This window comes from Toxorhynchites rutilus, chromosome 3 (assembly GCF_029784135.1).
Source record: "Toxorhynchites rutilus septentrionalis strain SRP chromosome 3, ASM2978413v1, whole genome shotgun sequence".
Lineage (NCBI taxonomy): Eukaryota > Metazoa > Arthropoda > Insecta > Diptera > Culicidae > Toxorhynchites > Toxorhynchites rutilus.
Window position 1 is genome coordinate 130,808,124 of NC_073746.1, and position 17,213 is coordinate 130,825,336.

Below are 17,213 nucleotides of genomic sequence, written 5' to 3' on the forward strand. Positions count from 1 at the left end.
AAAGGATTTCAAGAAAGCTATTTCGATTGAAAATATTGACCTTCTCACACCTGCTTTTCGATTTGTGGAGCTGTACATAAAAGGTATAACTTATTGTAAATTTGGAACTAAAAACTATTAGAACATTTTATTTCCAGGCTTGAAACTAAATGATGGTACCTCAATACTCAAATCTAGAAATCGAACCGGCTTTCTAGGTTTCCTGGTTGCAATTGAGTCGTTCCGAAATTTATGTCGAGAATACTGCGAAGAAAATACCATCTTGAATGCAATATATACATACAGGTTAGCTCTCACATCTTTTTAATTGGCTCAGTCATAGCTTAGGCTATTTTTCAGGTTTAGTCAGGACCATCTCGAACAATTTTTTGGATATATCCGATCAAAATCTGGCTCAAACAACAATCCGAATGCTGTGCAGTTCAAGGCAAGCTATAAAAGGCTACTTCGGCACATCTAAATAATGGGTTCTGTGTACGCCAACTGCACGGATCTTAGTATCATACCACTTTTGAGTTGTTCTGAGCCTGCAACGAATCACCTCAACCTACCAGAGGTTTTAAGTGATAGTTCAGAGGACTACGGAACTGGCAAGGAGTGGGAGGTATTTTGTCACGATGATATCACCTCATATGCATTTGAAACCAATATTGAAAGGCTTACAAAACAAGTCCATTCCAAAATTGCATGCTGTGATTGTAAAAGTTTTCTGTTGGATTCAGAAGCAATGATTATGATCCAAAAGGCAGCAGAATTTGAATTTATGGTACAATATTCATTGGTAGCTTAAAGAAAGAACTAATAACAACAATACACTTTTTCAGGCGATAGCTGGAGGACAAAGAAACGCAATATTGATGCTCAAGTCGTTTTGAGAAAATCACTGGCCAGGAGCACTCGTCTTGACATACTTCTTCCATGTGACATTAATCACCAACTTCATCTGCTGCAAATTATATGCAGTACGTATATAAATAACAGGATGGAAGTATATGCACAAAACGTGATTGACTTCAAACCGTCTATTAGACAGAAGCTGACAAAACTAATTCTCTTCGAAGGCAACTGAGCAAGTCTCAGAGCCTTTCTCCTTCGATGAGATGTTCAATTTCATTGCCTGTTTGATTAGATTCTAATCATTTTATGAACTTAATTTTTTGGACTGTAAGGTAGTTCGCCTCCGCGCGGTGCAGTCTGGGTAGCGCTAAATGAACTACACCAACACTATTCCTCGTGTCAGGGGTGGCCGATCATTTTCCTTCAGGTATACGCAAATCAAAAATAAAAAGAAATAATTTTTTGAAACTAATTTTCTCATATTAAACGAATTATTGAATATTTGATTAGTTTTTTTAGTATATTTTTGCAAAATAACATCTCCAACGCTCATCATCAAACATCATTTCCGTAAAAATCTAATCCACAATTTATACTATGCAGCACCATTCACAGAATGACAATCGAAAATTCGAACCGGATCAGTTGTGTGACGACATCACTCGAAACGAAACAAATTTTTAGCTTTACTTTTCAGCCGAAGAACACAGCTATCACCGCACTAAAATACCTTCTTTACATCTGGCTTAAAACGCACGTAAACGTAAACGTCATATTTAACTCGAAACAATCGTTAAATTCGTGAAAATTTAAAGAAGGTAGTTTTGAAATCTTATAAATAGTATGTAGATTTTTAAGTTATTCGATTACTTAAAACACGTAGTCCTGACGCTTACTTAGCCATTTGGTTGTATATTTCCAAATATTTTACAACACAATAATCACAAAAACTCACCATTATAATATAAAATCAGCATCAAACACAATTTCAGTTTCATATTATTTCACAATTTTCGAGGAAACGTATTACTCTATTACATAGAATACATATTGAATACAGAAAAGTAAATTTTCATTCATTATTTTTTGTTCTAGAAGTGTGTTAATTTCGTCCTTAATTTCGTTTTCCAAATGGCGCAAATCATTATGGTGCCTTCAACGCAAAGACAATAAATGAAACGCTTGCAGCGTAAAACGTAATGAATATAATGAATATAGCAATGAGTATTTCATAAAGTATCAGTATATTCCACAAATTGTGCTCAATCGTCTTAATTTACTTTTGTGTATTTTTTAAATGGCTGCAGAAAACCACTTCACGTTTTGACCCACCTGGTAGTATGTTAAGTGCCTTGTTTTACACCAGCTTGAGAGTTTGGCAGTTCTCGCGAGTGACAGTGGTCGCAAATTGCATTTGCGACCCGGACATGTTTGACGCTGTCAAATCCTATGTGTTAGTATACGGATGCCCTCAGGCTGGAAAAAATTCATATGCACATACCAAACAGTATGCTTTGCTTTCGCGTTGTTTGTCCTTTACCTTCGCGCACAGACAAAGGCAGGCAACATGCACCAAAGTAAATGTACACAGAAAAAATATAAAAAATAAAAAATATATATAATATTCCAAGATAAATAAACATTTTTGTATAACAAACTTTCCAATTACTGCCATTATTTAAAATTCAATAGGCTTGTATAGTAATTCTGATTGGTGACGAAACTCCGCGATTTTTTTTGACAGGGCTTAAATTCATTTATATTCCCTGATTTTCAAGATTTTTCTAGATAGCCGACACTCTGTGATTAAAATTGGTTTATTCTTTTCAGATTGAATATCGATTGGAACCGAAGAAGCCTAATTGGGAAAAATTCGCGATGTCAGAAACACCTTCGGCAAAAAATCAAGAAAAATCCAAAATCAGTCCGGCTTGGGAGTTCTTTAAAAAAATTGACGGGAACAATGTACAATGTAAATTATGTTTGCATATTCTAAGTTTTTGCCGCAACACGAGCAACATGCTCAATCATTTGACATTCAAGCATAAAAATTTGGCCATCTCCACTGTTAATGAAAGACCGGCCCTAGTTCTAAATCAAGGACGAAAAAGAACAGCATCACAAGAATTGATACTACTCCCAAAATGGGTCCACGGCAACAAACTATTACATCGGCTTTCGATCGTCCTTTTTCATACGGAGGTAATCCCACCTGATTCAATTTTATATACATGATGGCGGCCACGAAAATAAATTTTTGTTAACTCTTCTTTGCATAATGGTGGAAATTTTCATCATAACATTGAATGCCCAAGAATTATATAAAAGAACAAGTTCACTTCAAGTTGAACTATACCACCCTGATTTATTTCACCAATAAGCAAAATCATGCAGAGAAGGGTTAGCAAATGATGAAATTCATCGTGCCTAGAATTAATTTTTGTATAGCATTTAGAGTTGTTCCTTATATTAAAATAATATTAATTTTCGTTCTTCCAATAGCATGTTTTGATTTTTTTTGTAAAAATATGGACAAGCGGTTTTCAATTTGAGATTTAAAATGTTGAATGAGAGAGAATTTAAAGTTATCTAAAAATAATCATAGTTCAAATTGGTCACTTGGTAATGAAAACTAAAATTTTTCGACTGCCGCCATCATAAAAAGACATGATGTCAAATGATATTCGAGTATTCTTTTTATTTTCGTTTTGTTTTCATTTTAGCTGGCGGTACCAAAGGAAAAGAAATAACAACTTGTGTCATGTACATGGTGTGTACGGATAACATGCCTCTTTGTACAGTAGACAAGAAAGGATTTCGTCAACTAATGAAAACTGTATGCCCACTATATAATGTGCCGCACGAGACACAGTTTCGCGAGATCCTGAAAAATAAATTTATAAAAAGCAAAGAAATTGTCAGAAACCGCCTCCGATCGATCACAAGCATCTGTCTAACGACAGATGTTTGGACCGAAATGTTAAACGTCAGAAGCTACTTGGGGATCACTGGGCATTTTATTCATGGTAAGCTTGATCATTTTTTATTAAAGTATTAGCTCAGTAAATAAAATTTAACTATCCAAGATCAAAATTCGACAATATCACTAAATCTAACATTAGATTAATTGGACATTATTAGGATTTAGGACTAGGATGGAGCGAGTGCAATGAGATTTTTAATTTCGCTCATTACTTAGGGTACTCATATACTGTTTGGCCGAAGCCAAATATTTAATTCTTTTTGACAGATAAAATTTGATCAACTTGTACTGATCAAATATATTCGAAACACGACAAGCAAATATTCAGTTATTTGTTGATAATTGATATAAAACATAAAATTAAAAAAACATAAACATAAAATAGTGTTCGTATGTTTGTCCAAATCTCAAACCAAACTCAAAAAAAAGTATCAAATATTATATAGTATAGCGTCTCTGGCTAGAACCATCTTGTAGTACAGGCTAATTCTAATTCCAAGGGATAACTTACATCTTAGAATTGTCTAAATTTGTTACAAGTGAAACTGAATAACTTTGTTCTACAGTAAGTCTAATTGGACAGATTTGTAACGCGATACGTTCAATTGGACATTTTTGTAAACCCCGAGTTCGGGGCCCAAATTATGGCCCCACATTGAAAGTCGACACTGTACCACTGTCATCACGAATGTGAATTACAGGTCAGAACCTGAGACGAGACATGATAATAGGGGGCCGATTCCGGACCACTTTTTCTGTCAAACTCGGACAACTTGCAACTCGGCTTCTAATTGGTTGATGAGGAAAATAATTGACAAAGATAAATACACAAACATGGGATTTCCAACATTTTCACAGTATTGCCAAATATATTCAAAATTGAATAATAGTTGCATTCACATATCACTTTAGCGATAATATCTATTATGGATGCTTTGTATATTTTCGTTTCTATTACGTCAGCTGTTCAGTTCCTGAACGAAAATATTTACTTGGCGTTATTTATTTACTCGAAGCACCCCTTTTTTACTCTAACTTAACCTATTTTCTATACACTTTCCGATATTCTCATTATAATATAAAATTATCTTCGGATACAATTTTTGTACGAGATTTTTATACCATATGAAGAAAGCAAAGTTTTCCATTCACACTGAACACTAATTTGATGCGGAGAATTCATTTTCATTCATAATTTCTATTTGAAAAATATTAATTCTACACGAAAACCCATAATTTTCTTTAACTCGCAAAACGAAATTTAATGGCGTGCCGTTCTTTTCATTTTCATCGTGAAGTATAAACGGTAAAACGAACTATGAATTTAATTAATGTATTTCAACATATCATACTCCGACTATCAAATCTACGTTTTCTAGTTTTCTTTATCTCTTCACATTTTTTTTTGCATACCAAAATAACGAGAAATACTTATTGTTTGAAATATGTGACATTCGGTTAAAAAATTTATACAAAAAAATGGTGCAGCTCAGAAAATACATGATACGAAGAACTCATGTTTTTCATGGGAAAATAATCTTCCGAAATTTTATGAAATTTGGCAACTTTCAAATCTCACTTCCCTATTATCTAGAACTTGGTCGACGAAATGCAGAAAGAAAAGTAAAAAGCCAGTTGTCACGTCTTGTCTAAGATCAGAACCGCTTCCAGTATGACGCTGAGTGGTGCCTCTAAATGTCGAATTAGCTGTAACTTACTGTATAAATGCAAAGAAGTTGTACCACGATAAATCTTGTTCATACCTGAGGAAAACTCTTCCACTGCTAAATATGTTTAAAATATTCCAAATATTAAGACTAATTAATTAATTATCTAGCTGTTTTGAAAACCTTCACCTCTCGATGCTCAGAAACAATAAAATTTTACTGTTACCTGAGATGCAAAGGGCGGTTCATTTTGAATAATACTTATCTCTATTTTTTTTAAGTTACATACATTTATACCCTTGATTGGTTAGGGTAAAATGCAAACAGAAACCCAAACACTGAACATATCGCTATCATGTTATGAACATTTGAGTCAATTTGTCTGTGAGTTGCGAATCTGCTCACCGACACCGCGTTCGATTACGGTTGTTTAAGAAAAAATTAAAGGTGTACCACCAAATCATACAGAGAGATTGAGAAGAAAACAAACAAAAAATGATTTCGAATTTCAGCTATGCTTGCTTATATAAAAAAAGGTTGCGTAAGATTGCTTTTTTCGGTTAGGATTAATTCCGATTGAGAATTAAACTGAAAATCCCTTTACGGTCGTAAAATATTTTATTATTTTCAGAGTATTTTTTACAAGCATGGCTTCCTTCAAACTTTTTGATGAACCATTTTTCGTTTAGATTCTCAACTACACTCCGTTTTGCTAGGAGTTGTTGAATGCAAACAATCGAAAACATCAGAATACATTGCGAATCTGTTGCGGGTTTGCTGCGACGATTGGGGTATTAAAAACGAAACAATTTCTTGTGTAACGACCGAACTCGGTGCAAACATACAAGCAAAGCAGTCCCCTTGTACAAAGAAGCATACGCAGCTCGGATGGAGCCGGTCATAGAAGAGGATAGCGACGATGAACTGGATGGTGTTGAGGATCATTGTACGATAGAGGTTTCCATTACACCAGAGAAAAATAGGATATATATAATCAAGAAGATGAAAACAATAATCAAGTTCTTCAAAGCAAGTGAAACAGCCACCAGAGAACTGAGAAAACTGCAGTTGGCCGATAATAAAAAGGAAGAACAATGTCTAGGACTAGTGTTGGATGTCCGAACACGATGGAATTCGATTATGGCAATGATAGAAAGATTCCTTGTAATGGCACACTATATTTCAACGGTACTGCTCGTTGTTCCTAAAAAACCAACTATGTTAACAGCAGATGAGTTGTCAATTTTGAAGGGAATCTGCAAAGTTCTCCACCCATTGGAAACAGTAACTACCGAAATGTCAGCTGAAAAGTACGTGACGATCAGTAAAATTATCCCGTTGGTTCGGTTGCTAAAAATCGTAAGTGTTTTTTGTATAATAAGCATCAGAGTATTTAATATGTTTTGTCGTTTCATAATATCTTTTTTTCGCGTTAGTATTCCATTTTTGTCCCTCTATTACGTTATCCGCGATTTTTGTTATCCGAGGTTACGTTGCCAGACTATTCCGCGGACAATCGGGGTTCTACTCTATTATGTTTTTCTATTTAACTGCCAACGGGAATTTAACGAATATATAGTTAGAAACCTAATTAATTCAATTTATGGTTATTTCTCTGAACTTCAATACACTTGCCCAAACAATCTTCTAGTTTATGGACTCCATGCCTGAAGTGAGATTTGAGAACTGCCAGAAGTCGGAGGTTTTTAATATAAGTTTTACTGATTCTCACGATTTTTGGTGTATTTCTGAACAATCACTCACTTCGTTACTCAAATTTGTTCAAGAAGAACATACCGTTGAACCTAATCTTATCGAACGACATAGCCTATTGAACAACTTTTTAAAAAAAAAAAAGTACCGCACAAAAACAGGTTTACCTGTATAGTACGTATTAAGAAATGTATATAATATGTATAAGAAAATGTATATAATATGTATAAGAAAATGTATATAATTTGTATAAGAAAATGTATATAATACGTATGTATTAAAACATGTTAAATATGTAATAAGAAATTTAGAATTTAGTTAGGAATGTATATACGAGAATGTAAATAAATGTAAAATTGAATAATTTTTCATCAACTTTAAAAGATCGTGTTATCGTATTATATAAAATGCATTTTTGGTGGAAAGGTAAACTTTAATTCATATGTTTCAATAGGAATTCGGATAAATTTGATTGATGCACAATGCTTAGCTTATATTTCATACGCCCCATTACCATTTACCGCAGCACCCTAGCAGCTTAAACGACAAATACAAGTAATTATAACGGTTCGAAATTACAATTACAAGCATTCAAAACGGCAAACAATTTCTGGCAAATAAAAAATAGAATACTAACTAATTATTGCTCTTAGTGTTACGATTAATCGATTAATCGATTATTTGGGGCGATTAATCGTATCGAATAACAAACGGCTGAAAAGTATTCGATTAGTGGATGAACGATTAATTTCAAAAATCGGGGATCACTAGGTGGGACCACGTCACGACAATTGTGCTTTGACACTTCATTTCAAACATGTGTATTTCCATTTAGCCTAAAGTGACCAGATGGTCAGAGGTCTAACGCAGGACACAAAAACAAAACGTTATGTATATACGTTATGTGAACATAAACCATAGTTTAGAGAGTCTCATTTATTCGTGAAACTCTTAACATGTGTCCTAGCAATTAAACCTGACCTGTAATCACTCAGTTGTTATTTTTCGGTGATTTAGATTTTGTTTACGCCTGAAAATCTCTCACTCGGTCAGAGCATTTAGGTCTGGCAAGCACGATTCAAATTTTACAATTTTCTTCCAATTATCGAATGGGATGCTTGGAAATTCCAATTCATTTTTCATTATACGTTAACACCAATGAGGTACATATAGAGGAGGAGCAGTAGGCGAAGTGTATCTGTATTGGCAAGCCAAATATCGTGTCGTAATTATTCGTATTCAATATGGAATGTATATGGAAGAAACAAAACAATGTTGAAAGTACTTACGGTTGCATGACAATTTGAGCCAAAATTCTCATGAAATCATTCAACTGGTTGTTCTTAACAGATGACAATTTTATCGTGGCTTATTTCAATTATTCATGTGGTAAAAAGGTCCAAAGAGCAGTCGTAACGGTAACTCTAAAAAAATGTACTAAAAATTGATAAATTACTTCCTGAAAATGGCATTTTTACATGGATGCGGTGGGCAATCAAAGGTAAACACAACGACTGACGTCACTATTTGCGAAATAGTTATGGCAGCGCATGCTATGTCGCTCGAAACTCGACCATCTTCATTACCTTTTTTCAAGGACATTGCGTTAACACTAAATGCATTAAAAAAATGTACTAATTTCGGATGGCGATGAAAATAAACTACAAAAGATAATTTATAGGAACAAATTTTCTTCAAATCTCACGTTTATTAAGTCTACAACAAAAATGATTCAAGGATGTTGATTTGCAGCAGCAGCACTGTCAAGCAACTTGATGATTTTTCCATACTGCAAGCTCCACCCCACAGCGAAGGAGTTGGACATCCTGAGGCACTTTGTGTCCGCCAGATATAGCCGATCTGGTATTTACAATATCATCTCTTTGTCACTCCTTAAGCCGGGAGATCCAAGCAACCGGTCAAACGGTGGAGAAGAATCTGGTCAAAATGGACATTTTTATGCGGAAGCGTCAGACGAGACTGACCGTATTTGAGCAGCAGTCAATCACCCAGAAGGAGTAGTTTCAGGTGGTGGTGAAAAACTTCTTTCCGGCGAAGAAGTGAAAAACTTCTTTTCGTGCTCATAATGGAAGACGACACGTGTTTAATACTAGAATACAACGAGTGCAAGGGACCGGATACTTTACGTTCCCCAGATAAAGGATGGCGACGAATATATCACCCACATCAAGTTCTCCAAGAAGGTCATTCTCTGACAAACGAGAAGGGAATGTCCAAGCCGCTCTTCTTTCGAGTCATATGGTAAACTGGGAGATATACAGTACGAAGTGCTTGCCGGAAGTTGCGAAGGTGATGTGGTCGAACCTGGGATCAGCCCATTATGCCAAAAGATCACTGGAGGATGGATCGGCTGGAGATAAAACGCCAACCTTCCCAACATCCCCCAGCTGCGACCGATAGAAAACTTTTGGACGAATGGCCAAAATGGAGAAACAGCCGACCACCAAAGCCACGAATAGGTAAAAGAACACGCTGACATACATCTTCTCATCGGCCGAGGTTCCAGCCAACTTCCGTAAGGCCGCCAAGCGTTTCATTTACGATACTTCATCAAACAACCCTGTCTCTTCCTGTCCCGTATACACTAGTTATTCCGGCTTATTCAACACGTTAAGCTCTAACCGAGCTGGGGAACCAAAGATGAACTTTTCGTCTGACTCACGTTGGTCCCTGCGGATCAATAGGGGACTTTTATAAAAATCATTTTCTAATTTTTTCTAATCATTTTGCAATTTTGCCAGGAACTGAAATTTCAGTATTATTGACTTCAAAACTTCCCTAAACTTAATTATAATTCAACTTTGCCTTTCGCCAAATATTGAGTGTTTATTATTGTGAGCGCTAGAATTATATTATTTGAACTTTTTTTTTCATTAAAACAACTAAAAAAATACGTTTTACACAAATTACAACATTTATTTCATTCGAGTTTATTTAAAAGATAGAAAATCAGCATCAATGCAAAATACTACGGCTGTCGTGCTTTGTTTTTCTCATTTTGCTAAGTTTTTCTATGTTCAATACGTGCTGTATCAACGATTTGATGAAAAAACGCTTCAAATAGTGGCTGTTAGGTATAACTATTGGAACCGACAAACAATTTTAATATTTCGAATAAACGTTTCCTGAATGTTCGATACCTTCGCCTTTCAGCTGCGTATAGCAGTAATCTAACGTCATAAAGATTTCTACGGAAAAGTTATCTTTCTTGGGTGACATTCTGGTTCGGCCAAAAAAGTAAATTAACAAAGGCCGAGTCACGAAAACGTTTGTTGTTCTTTTGATCGGAGAAATAATTTTTTTTTCTCAAACAAAAAATATATATAAAAAAATATATTTGATTGACTCCGCATGACTGGATCGAGAGAAAAAAATCACAAAAGGGTTGTGTCCAAGGTTATCTGTTGATTTTGGATATGTTTGAAGAATTACATCGTTGAACTCTTTGATAACGATTTGGTGGCCCTTAAAAGGGCCGTTGTGTTTGGTTGTTGGATATTGTTTGTTCACTCCACCAGTGTTTACCGAGTGATGATGACAGAAGGATGGTAAACAGTCGTGCGTATCAGATAAACCGAAGTGGAACGAGATATGATGAAAACCGCCCTCTGTGATCCTAGACAAGATGTCTCCTATGTTATGCATGGATGAAATAAAGAAAAAAACTCACCAATGTAACATAAGATAATCACCAATACCGAACACAATTATAAATTTTTTTCATCAGTACAAACATGTTACTTTAATATAGAGAAAACATATTTGAAATGGAAAAGGTAATTTTCTTTCAAATCGTTTCATGTATCAAGTCATTCTTAACACAACTGCAGCCATATACAATTTTACACTTACACTTGTGCTAAATTTTTCACAATAAGCGATCGGTCATTGATATGAAATTTCACAAAGCAACCAACATTGAAGTTCGAAATTTAAATTTTATTTGCTAGAAATAATCGTATCACTCACCTTATATGCAATATAAAAATGCCCCCGACTTGCATATATTTCCTCTGGGTACCATGGTTTTGATGTCTCTGTTAGGGAATATATTTCGGTAGGAACAAAAGCACCCCTACTTTCATGTATTTGCAATGCCGATTTTCCCCAGGCAGCTTGGTTTTGATGTCTCTGTTAGGGAACACATTTCGGTAGGAACAAAAGCTCCCCCTACTTTCATGTATTTGCAATGTCGATTTACCTCAGGCAGCTTGGTTTTGTTGTCTCTGTTAGGGACCCTCCACATGTGTCGTCAATTTCGACCAAACAGAAGCGGGTGTTTCCGTTAGAATAGGGGGTAAATTTTTTTCAATTGTTCGATAGTTAGTTTCATGACATATATTATTATAAAAAATTGTTATGGAGTGCCGAAATCGATTGACGTAAAAATTTCTTCAATCCTTCATGAAATGACTGAGCAATAAGCGTTTGAAATTGGACAATTTTCGCGATGTGCTCAATTTTCGATTTTCAATTTGTACCCCAATATGTTCCCGAAAGACGTAATCCTACGTCAAAAACTCTAGTTTAAACTGGAACATTGGCAACGCTGGTCGCATACTTTCAGAGAATTATTGCGTTTTGGTTTGCGTCCCTTATAGTTTCCTTTGAGAAACATTTCAGAAACGCTTAAATATGTGCAATCGCAACCGGTATTTGGATTTCGATCAATATCGAATGATACACAATGTGTCATGGAAGTAACCTCTCACGAACATATAACCAAAAATATGAATGTATCATTCAGATACTTGTATGAATGACAGTAATCACTAAATGATTAAACGAAGGAACGTGAGGAACGAAGACTGTTGTTTGCATATCCGAGCTGTACCAAACATCGCACACCATTTTCGAAACCTGCATACAAGTTTGAACCACATATATTGTCCCGTTCTACTATGACGGAACCCACTGCACAGACAGGTGCAAAGCAATAAATGATACAAGAAAAATTTCGTCATCATTCGGTCACCATTTGCGGAGAGTAACGAATGAGAAAAGAGATAAAACGAGAGAGTTTTTGTTTCTCTCTGGAGCGGTGTTGCTAGTAAAACTATGCGGTCTATATGAATTTATATATTTTTCATGGGATAGCAGCGTTAAAAATGGAAAATATAATCTCTTCCTATTGGCGATCTAACGCAAAACGTAAACGATCGGTGAGACATCTGGATTTTGTTTTTGAACTAAGAAAATGATGCTAATGTAACCTAAAACTCAAAAACAAAACACGTATATTTTACTTCCGGGCTTTCCAAGGTAGTTCTCACATGCAGGAATCGTGCATTTTTCTACTTGTGTTTGTTTGTGATCTCGAATTTCCTTCTTTAATTCAACCATTGTCAACATTTTTATAGTTTTCACTACTGAAAGAGGTAAATAAATAACATGTTATATTTAAAATTGCGCAGAATTAAATTTCTTACAAACTCATCGTAATCAAATAATCTTTTATGATTATAACATTGTAATTTATGGAAAGAACTACAAACCTTCCATAAGCTCACATGGCAAAATTTAAAACCATAATCACTTTCACCGCAGCGCCGCCTAGGTGTAGATTTGTACGTTAGATCGCCAATAGCCTCTATCGAGTTAAATAATCATATAGTTTGCACTCTCTGAGACTTAAAAATCAGGATCTGCTACATTAGCTGAATATGAATCATTCACGTTGCGTAGTCCGTCTGATCCTGCTGTTTAATGATGCATGGAGAGGTTCGATATGTATATGTTAGAGGCAAAGAAGAAAATAAACTTTTTTCACCGAAAGCGTATAGGACGGTTTACTTGTGTGCTGGTGTATCATGAAGTGCGAACCGATGCAGAGTTGTCTCGTTCTCGTCGTGATTTGTAGCACGTAACAACAAAAGAATGCCGCTGGGGGAAATGATTCCTGTATGATCATATTTGAACGAACGAAAGCGATTTTTTCAATGAATGGATCAATTGGCAAACACTGATCGCAACACATGAAATTCGAGCTCGGTAAGAGATTATCTCGATTCACAAAATACGGAATTTTGCTCGGTATGATAGTGATAGTGACTGTATCGACTTCTCGATTCGATTTATATTATAGGACACATAGATACCGAGAAAAGTCGATAGCGTCGACCGAGTGAAAACTATCGATTTTTGACGTAGGATTACGTCTTTCGGGAACATATTGGGGTACAAATTGAAAATCGAAAATCGAGCGCACCGTGAAAATTGTCCAATTTCAAATGCTTATTGCTCAGTCATTTTATGATGGATTGATGAGATTTTTGCGTCATTCAATTTCGTCACTCCATAACAATTTTTTACATTGACTAAAATAATATATGTCATGAAACTAACTATCGAACAATTGAAAAATCTCAACCCCTATCCTAACGGAAATACCCACTTCTGATAGGTCGAAATTGACGACACATGTGGCGGGTCCCTAACAGAGACATCAAAACCAAGTTGCCTGGGGGAAATCGGCATCGCAGATGCATGAAAGTAGGGGGAGCTTTTATTCTCACCGACATGTATTCCCTAACAGAGATTTCAAATCCAAGGTTTAACTAACGACGCGCACAAATGGATAGTGCTCGTTGTAACTAGCGTGGGCATTGCTGATTGCATACGTGCTGGCGGATAAGTTGGGAGTGATGAATGATTTTTTTTTGTTATTTTCGTTCCAATAAGAATCTATCGATAGGTAGATTGAAGAATGATGTTTCAATGAGCTGAACTTAGAACTTATGCTAGATGGAATATAAATAAAATTAAAATTTGGAACTTTTATGTTGGTTGCTTCGTGAAATTTCATATCAATGACCGATCATGTCATGTTTTGAAACTTTTAGCAGAACTGTAAGCGTAAAATTGTATATGGTAGCTATTGTGTTAAAATGACTTGAAATATGAAACAATTTTTTTTTCTCCCAACGAAAGTTCATGCGACAAGCAAAATTGGAAAAATGAAGGAGTATTCGAAAAAGTGATTCCACATATGCTCTATATGTCGTATTGGGTGCTGTTAGCTCAATTGAAATTCGCCTTGAGGCATGTAGCATCGTGTTCCGTTGGGTTTAAAGCGAAAAGGAAATGGGTTGAATAAACACTCAGAAAAAAAATTATAAATGAAATTACCTTTTCCATTTCAAATATATTTTCTCTATACTAAAGTAACACTTTTTTTCTGGTGATAAAATTTGTGTTCGATGATGATTGATGAGCTTTTTTTTCTTTGTTTCATCCATACATTACACAGGAGCCATCTCGTCCAGGAATACAGAGGGCGGCTTTGGTACGTAATACGCACTATCTAATGACTAATCACCATCCTTCTATCATTATCACTCGGTTATGGACACCGGTGGAGTGAACAAACATTTCCTAACAACCAGACAAAACGGACCCAAATCATTATCGAAGTGTTTTACAATTTATCCAAAATCAGCATGCAGCAGATAGCCTAACGGAATCCTACGTCAACTATGCGGTCGTGTCTTGGATACAACCCTCCTGTGACTTTTTTTTTATTCTTTATTTTAGAGGCTTTCAGCCTCCTGGGCTGGTTCGCCTCTGTAGCGAAGGCAGTAGACATTGCCGCATGGTTAAACAAATGACATAAAATATACATAAAAATTAACATAAATTTGAAATGGAACGAACAACAATTTGAACTAGAATAATAACATTAAGAACATTTTAAAACATTTTTAACTAATTAAATAAAAATTATTGGTGTTTCTCCACTTGCTGGATCAGATGGCTAGGATGTCCTCGGACCATGGCTCCAGGCCAGTGGAGAGGAAGCCTTGCCGTTGAAGATGCCGAAGTGTTCTTATTCCCCTTCATCGTGGAGGGGAAGGAACAAGGATCTTCGTGGCTGATCCATTGTTCACGTGTTAGATCCTGAAGAACAATTCGGCATCTTTTAAATAGCAGAAAAGCGCTGCTACCCTCGCTGAATCGTCGCTTAATATGTCCCGTACACTCCCGCTGATTCCATAGCGATTTCGCAGATCATCAAATTTGGGGCAGCCACACAGGAAATGTTCGACGGAGTTGTGGATTTGGCAGTGGTCGCAGAGTAGACGGAAAGGTCTTCCGCTGAATCCGTGCGAGGCCGAGCAGTGGCCGGTTCGCAATCTAGATAGGATTCGTTGTTCTCGCATCATTTTAACGTCCTCGAATCCTGCAATCGAGCCCTTAACCTTTCTGAGAAACTACCCTCTCTCTGCGAACCACTGTTCGGACCAGAAGGTGCGGAAAGAGTTGGTGATCTACAACTTCATGTCATCAAGCGGCACCTCCCGAGTGAAAAACGGTCCGATGTGACCTATTCCGGCAAATCGGTCGGCCGCTTCGTTCCCTGCAATGCCACTGTGTCCTGGAACCCACATGAGCACAGTGTCGGGCAATAGGTTCTTCCTGACGGCCTGTACCCATGGGTGTCTGGACCTAGTCGCACCGATGGCATCAATAGCACTTGCAGAATCGGAGACGACTAGCAGCGGCTTGGGAGATGGGATGGTGGTTACCTCGAAAATGCCGGCCACCTCTGCCGAGAAGACCTGGCAGATGTCTGCGACTTTTTTGCTGGAAATTAATCTGTTACAGCAATCGCTTACTTACAAATCCTACTCCTGATGGTCCTTTTGAGCCGTCCATATACCTGATTTCGTGGAGACGGTATTTTTCTGCAATGATGGCTTTGAAGTGCTCTGGCAGACCGGCAGAGCTCACCCCGGCTCGGAAGTTGTTCCTGATGCCGTTCTCCACGAGAACAGTTGGGAACCTCCAGTCGTTCGCCCCAAACCAGGATTGTTTTGCCATCGGGGGAAGGTTGGAATGCGCCACCCGCTGCAGCATCGTGTTACTGAGGACGATCAGGTGGGTCTCTCCCCTACCGCTGGTTTTCGACAAAAAACTGGCAGTCCTAGTTACAATGGTCGAGTCGATGATTAGGTTGAAGGGGGGTTCCCCAATTTCAGCGCAGACGGAGGCAGTTGGTGTTGATGGTAGGAGGCCGGAGACAGTCCGTAGTGCCTTATTATAAATCGGTGCCAGAGTTTTTGGGAGCTTATCTCCGGCCAAACACGCCAGCTCGAGACCATAGGTGAGGCGGCTGCTGATGATAGCTTTGGCCACCCGTAACCTGATCTTCCTGTTGTTGCTCCGTTGTGGTTTGGAAATGGTTTTCAGAAGGTTCAACCGGGTGGCACAGCTCTTTTTAACTTCCTCGAAATGGCGAAGGAAGCTAAGTTTGTGGTCGACCAACACCCCGAGGATCTGTAATTTTTTTCGACGAGAAATGTGTTCTTTGTATAGTTGGATCCTGGAGGTGGGACCTTGGTGCCTGTGGCCGCATATCACCATATGGCCGCTCTTCTGCGCTGAAAGTTTGAATCCTCTCTCGGCCGCCCACCGGCCAATGGCGTTGGTAGCTGCCTGTATCCTGATGCGTGGGATCCTGTGGGTGTCACCCACGGCCATCAGAAGAATGTCGTCCTCGTAGACGAACACGAAGACTCCCCTAGGCAGGAAAAGACTATTCATGGCGACGAGAAAGAGAGTGACGGCAAGAACAGAACCTTGAGGTACTCCAGTCTCCTCGTGGAAAACTCGGGAGCTGATGTTACCGATTTTGACTTCAAAGGTTCGGCGTGTGGCGAAGTTTTTGATGAAGTGAAGTAGTTTGCCGTCAATTCCCCATTCTGCCAGAGTTTTCAATACTAATGGGATCCATGTTCTGTTATACGCCTTTTCCAGGTCCAGTACCACCATCTCCACATATTGACGGTTCCTGTTGGCTTCGGCTATCACGTCTCCGAGGGTCGCGAAATAGATGTTGGTGCCCATATCCGGCCGGAAGGCGAACTGCCGATAGTTCAATTTCCTGTTTTCGGACAGAAAGGTGACCAGGCGTCTGTTCGCCATTCTTTCCAGGATTTTGGATGAACAGGAGGTTAAGGAAATTGGACGGTAGCCTTTGACATTGTTGCTGC

The 17,213-nt window shown here is 37.5% G+C and overlaps 1 protein-coding gene across 1 annotated transcript; it reads left to right on the forward strand.

Annotated features, from left to right (window-relative positions):
• The first annotated feature begins 2,403 nt into the window (after window positions 1–2,403).
• LOC129779661 (uncharacterized) lies at window positions 2,404–6,457 on the forward strand. Its single transcript, XM_055787253.1, has 4 exons — window positions 2,404–2,420; window positions 2,668–3,039; window positions 3,561–3,863; window positions 6,177–6,457. The coding sequence occupies exons 2-4, from the start codon at window positions 2,982–2,984 to the stop codon at window positions 6,389–6,391; spliced, it is 576 nt and encodes a 191-aa protein (XP_055643228.1). The 5' UTR covers window positions 2,404–2,420; window positions 2,668–2,981; the 3' UTR covers window positions 6,392–6,457.
• Window positions 6,458–17,213: the final 10,756 nt, after the last annotated feature.

Coding starts and splice junctions, on each gene's coding strand:
- LOC129779661 (XM_055787253.1), top strand. CDS start 2,982: ATGGGTCCACGGCAACAAACTATTACATCGGCTTTCGATCGTCCTTTT. Junction 3,040..3,560: donor TCGTCCTTTTTCATACGGAG/GTAATCCCACCT, acceptor TTTTCATTTTAG/CTGGCGGTACCAAAGGAAAA. Junction 3,864..6,176: donor CACTGGGCATTTTATTCATG/GTAAGCTTGATC, acceptor TTTTTCGTTTAG/ATTCTCAACTACACTCCGTT.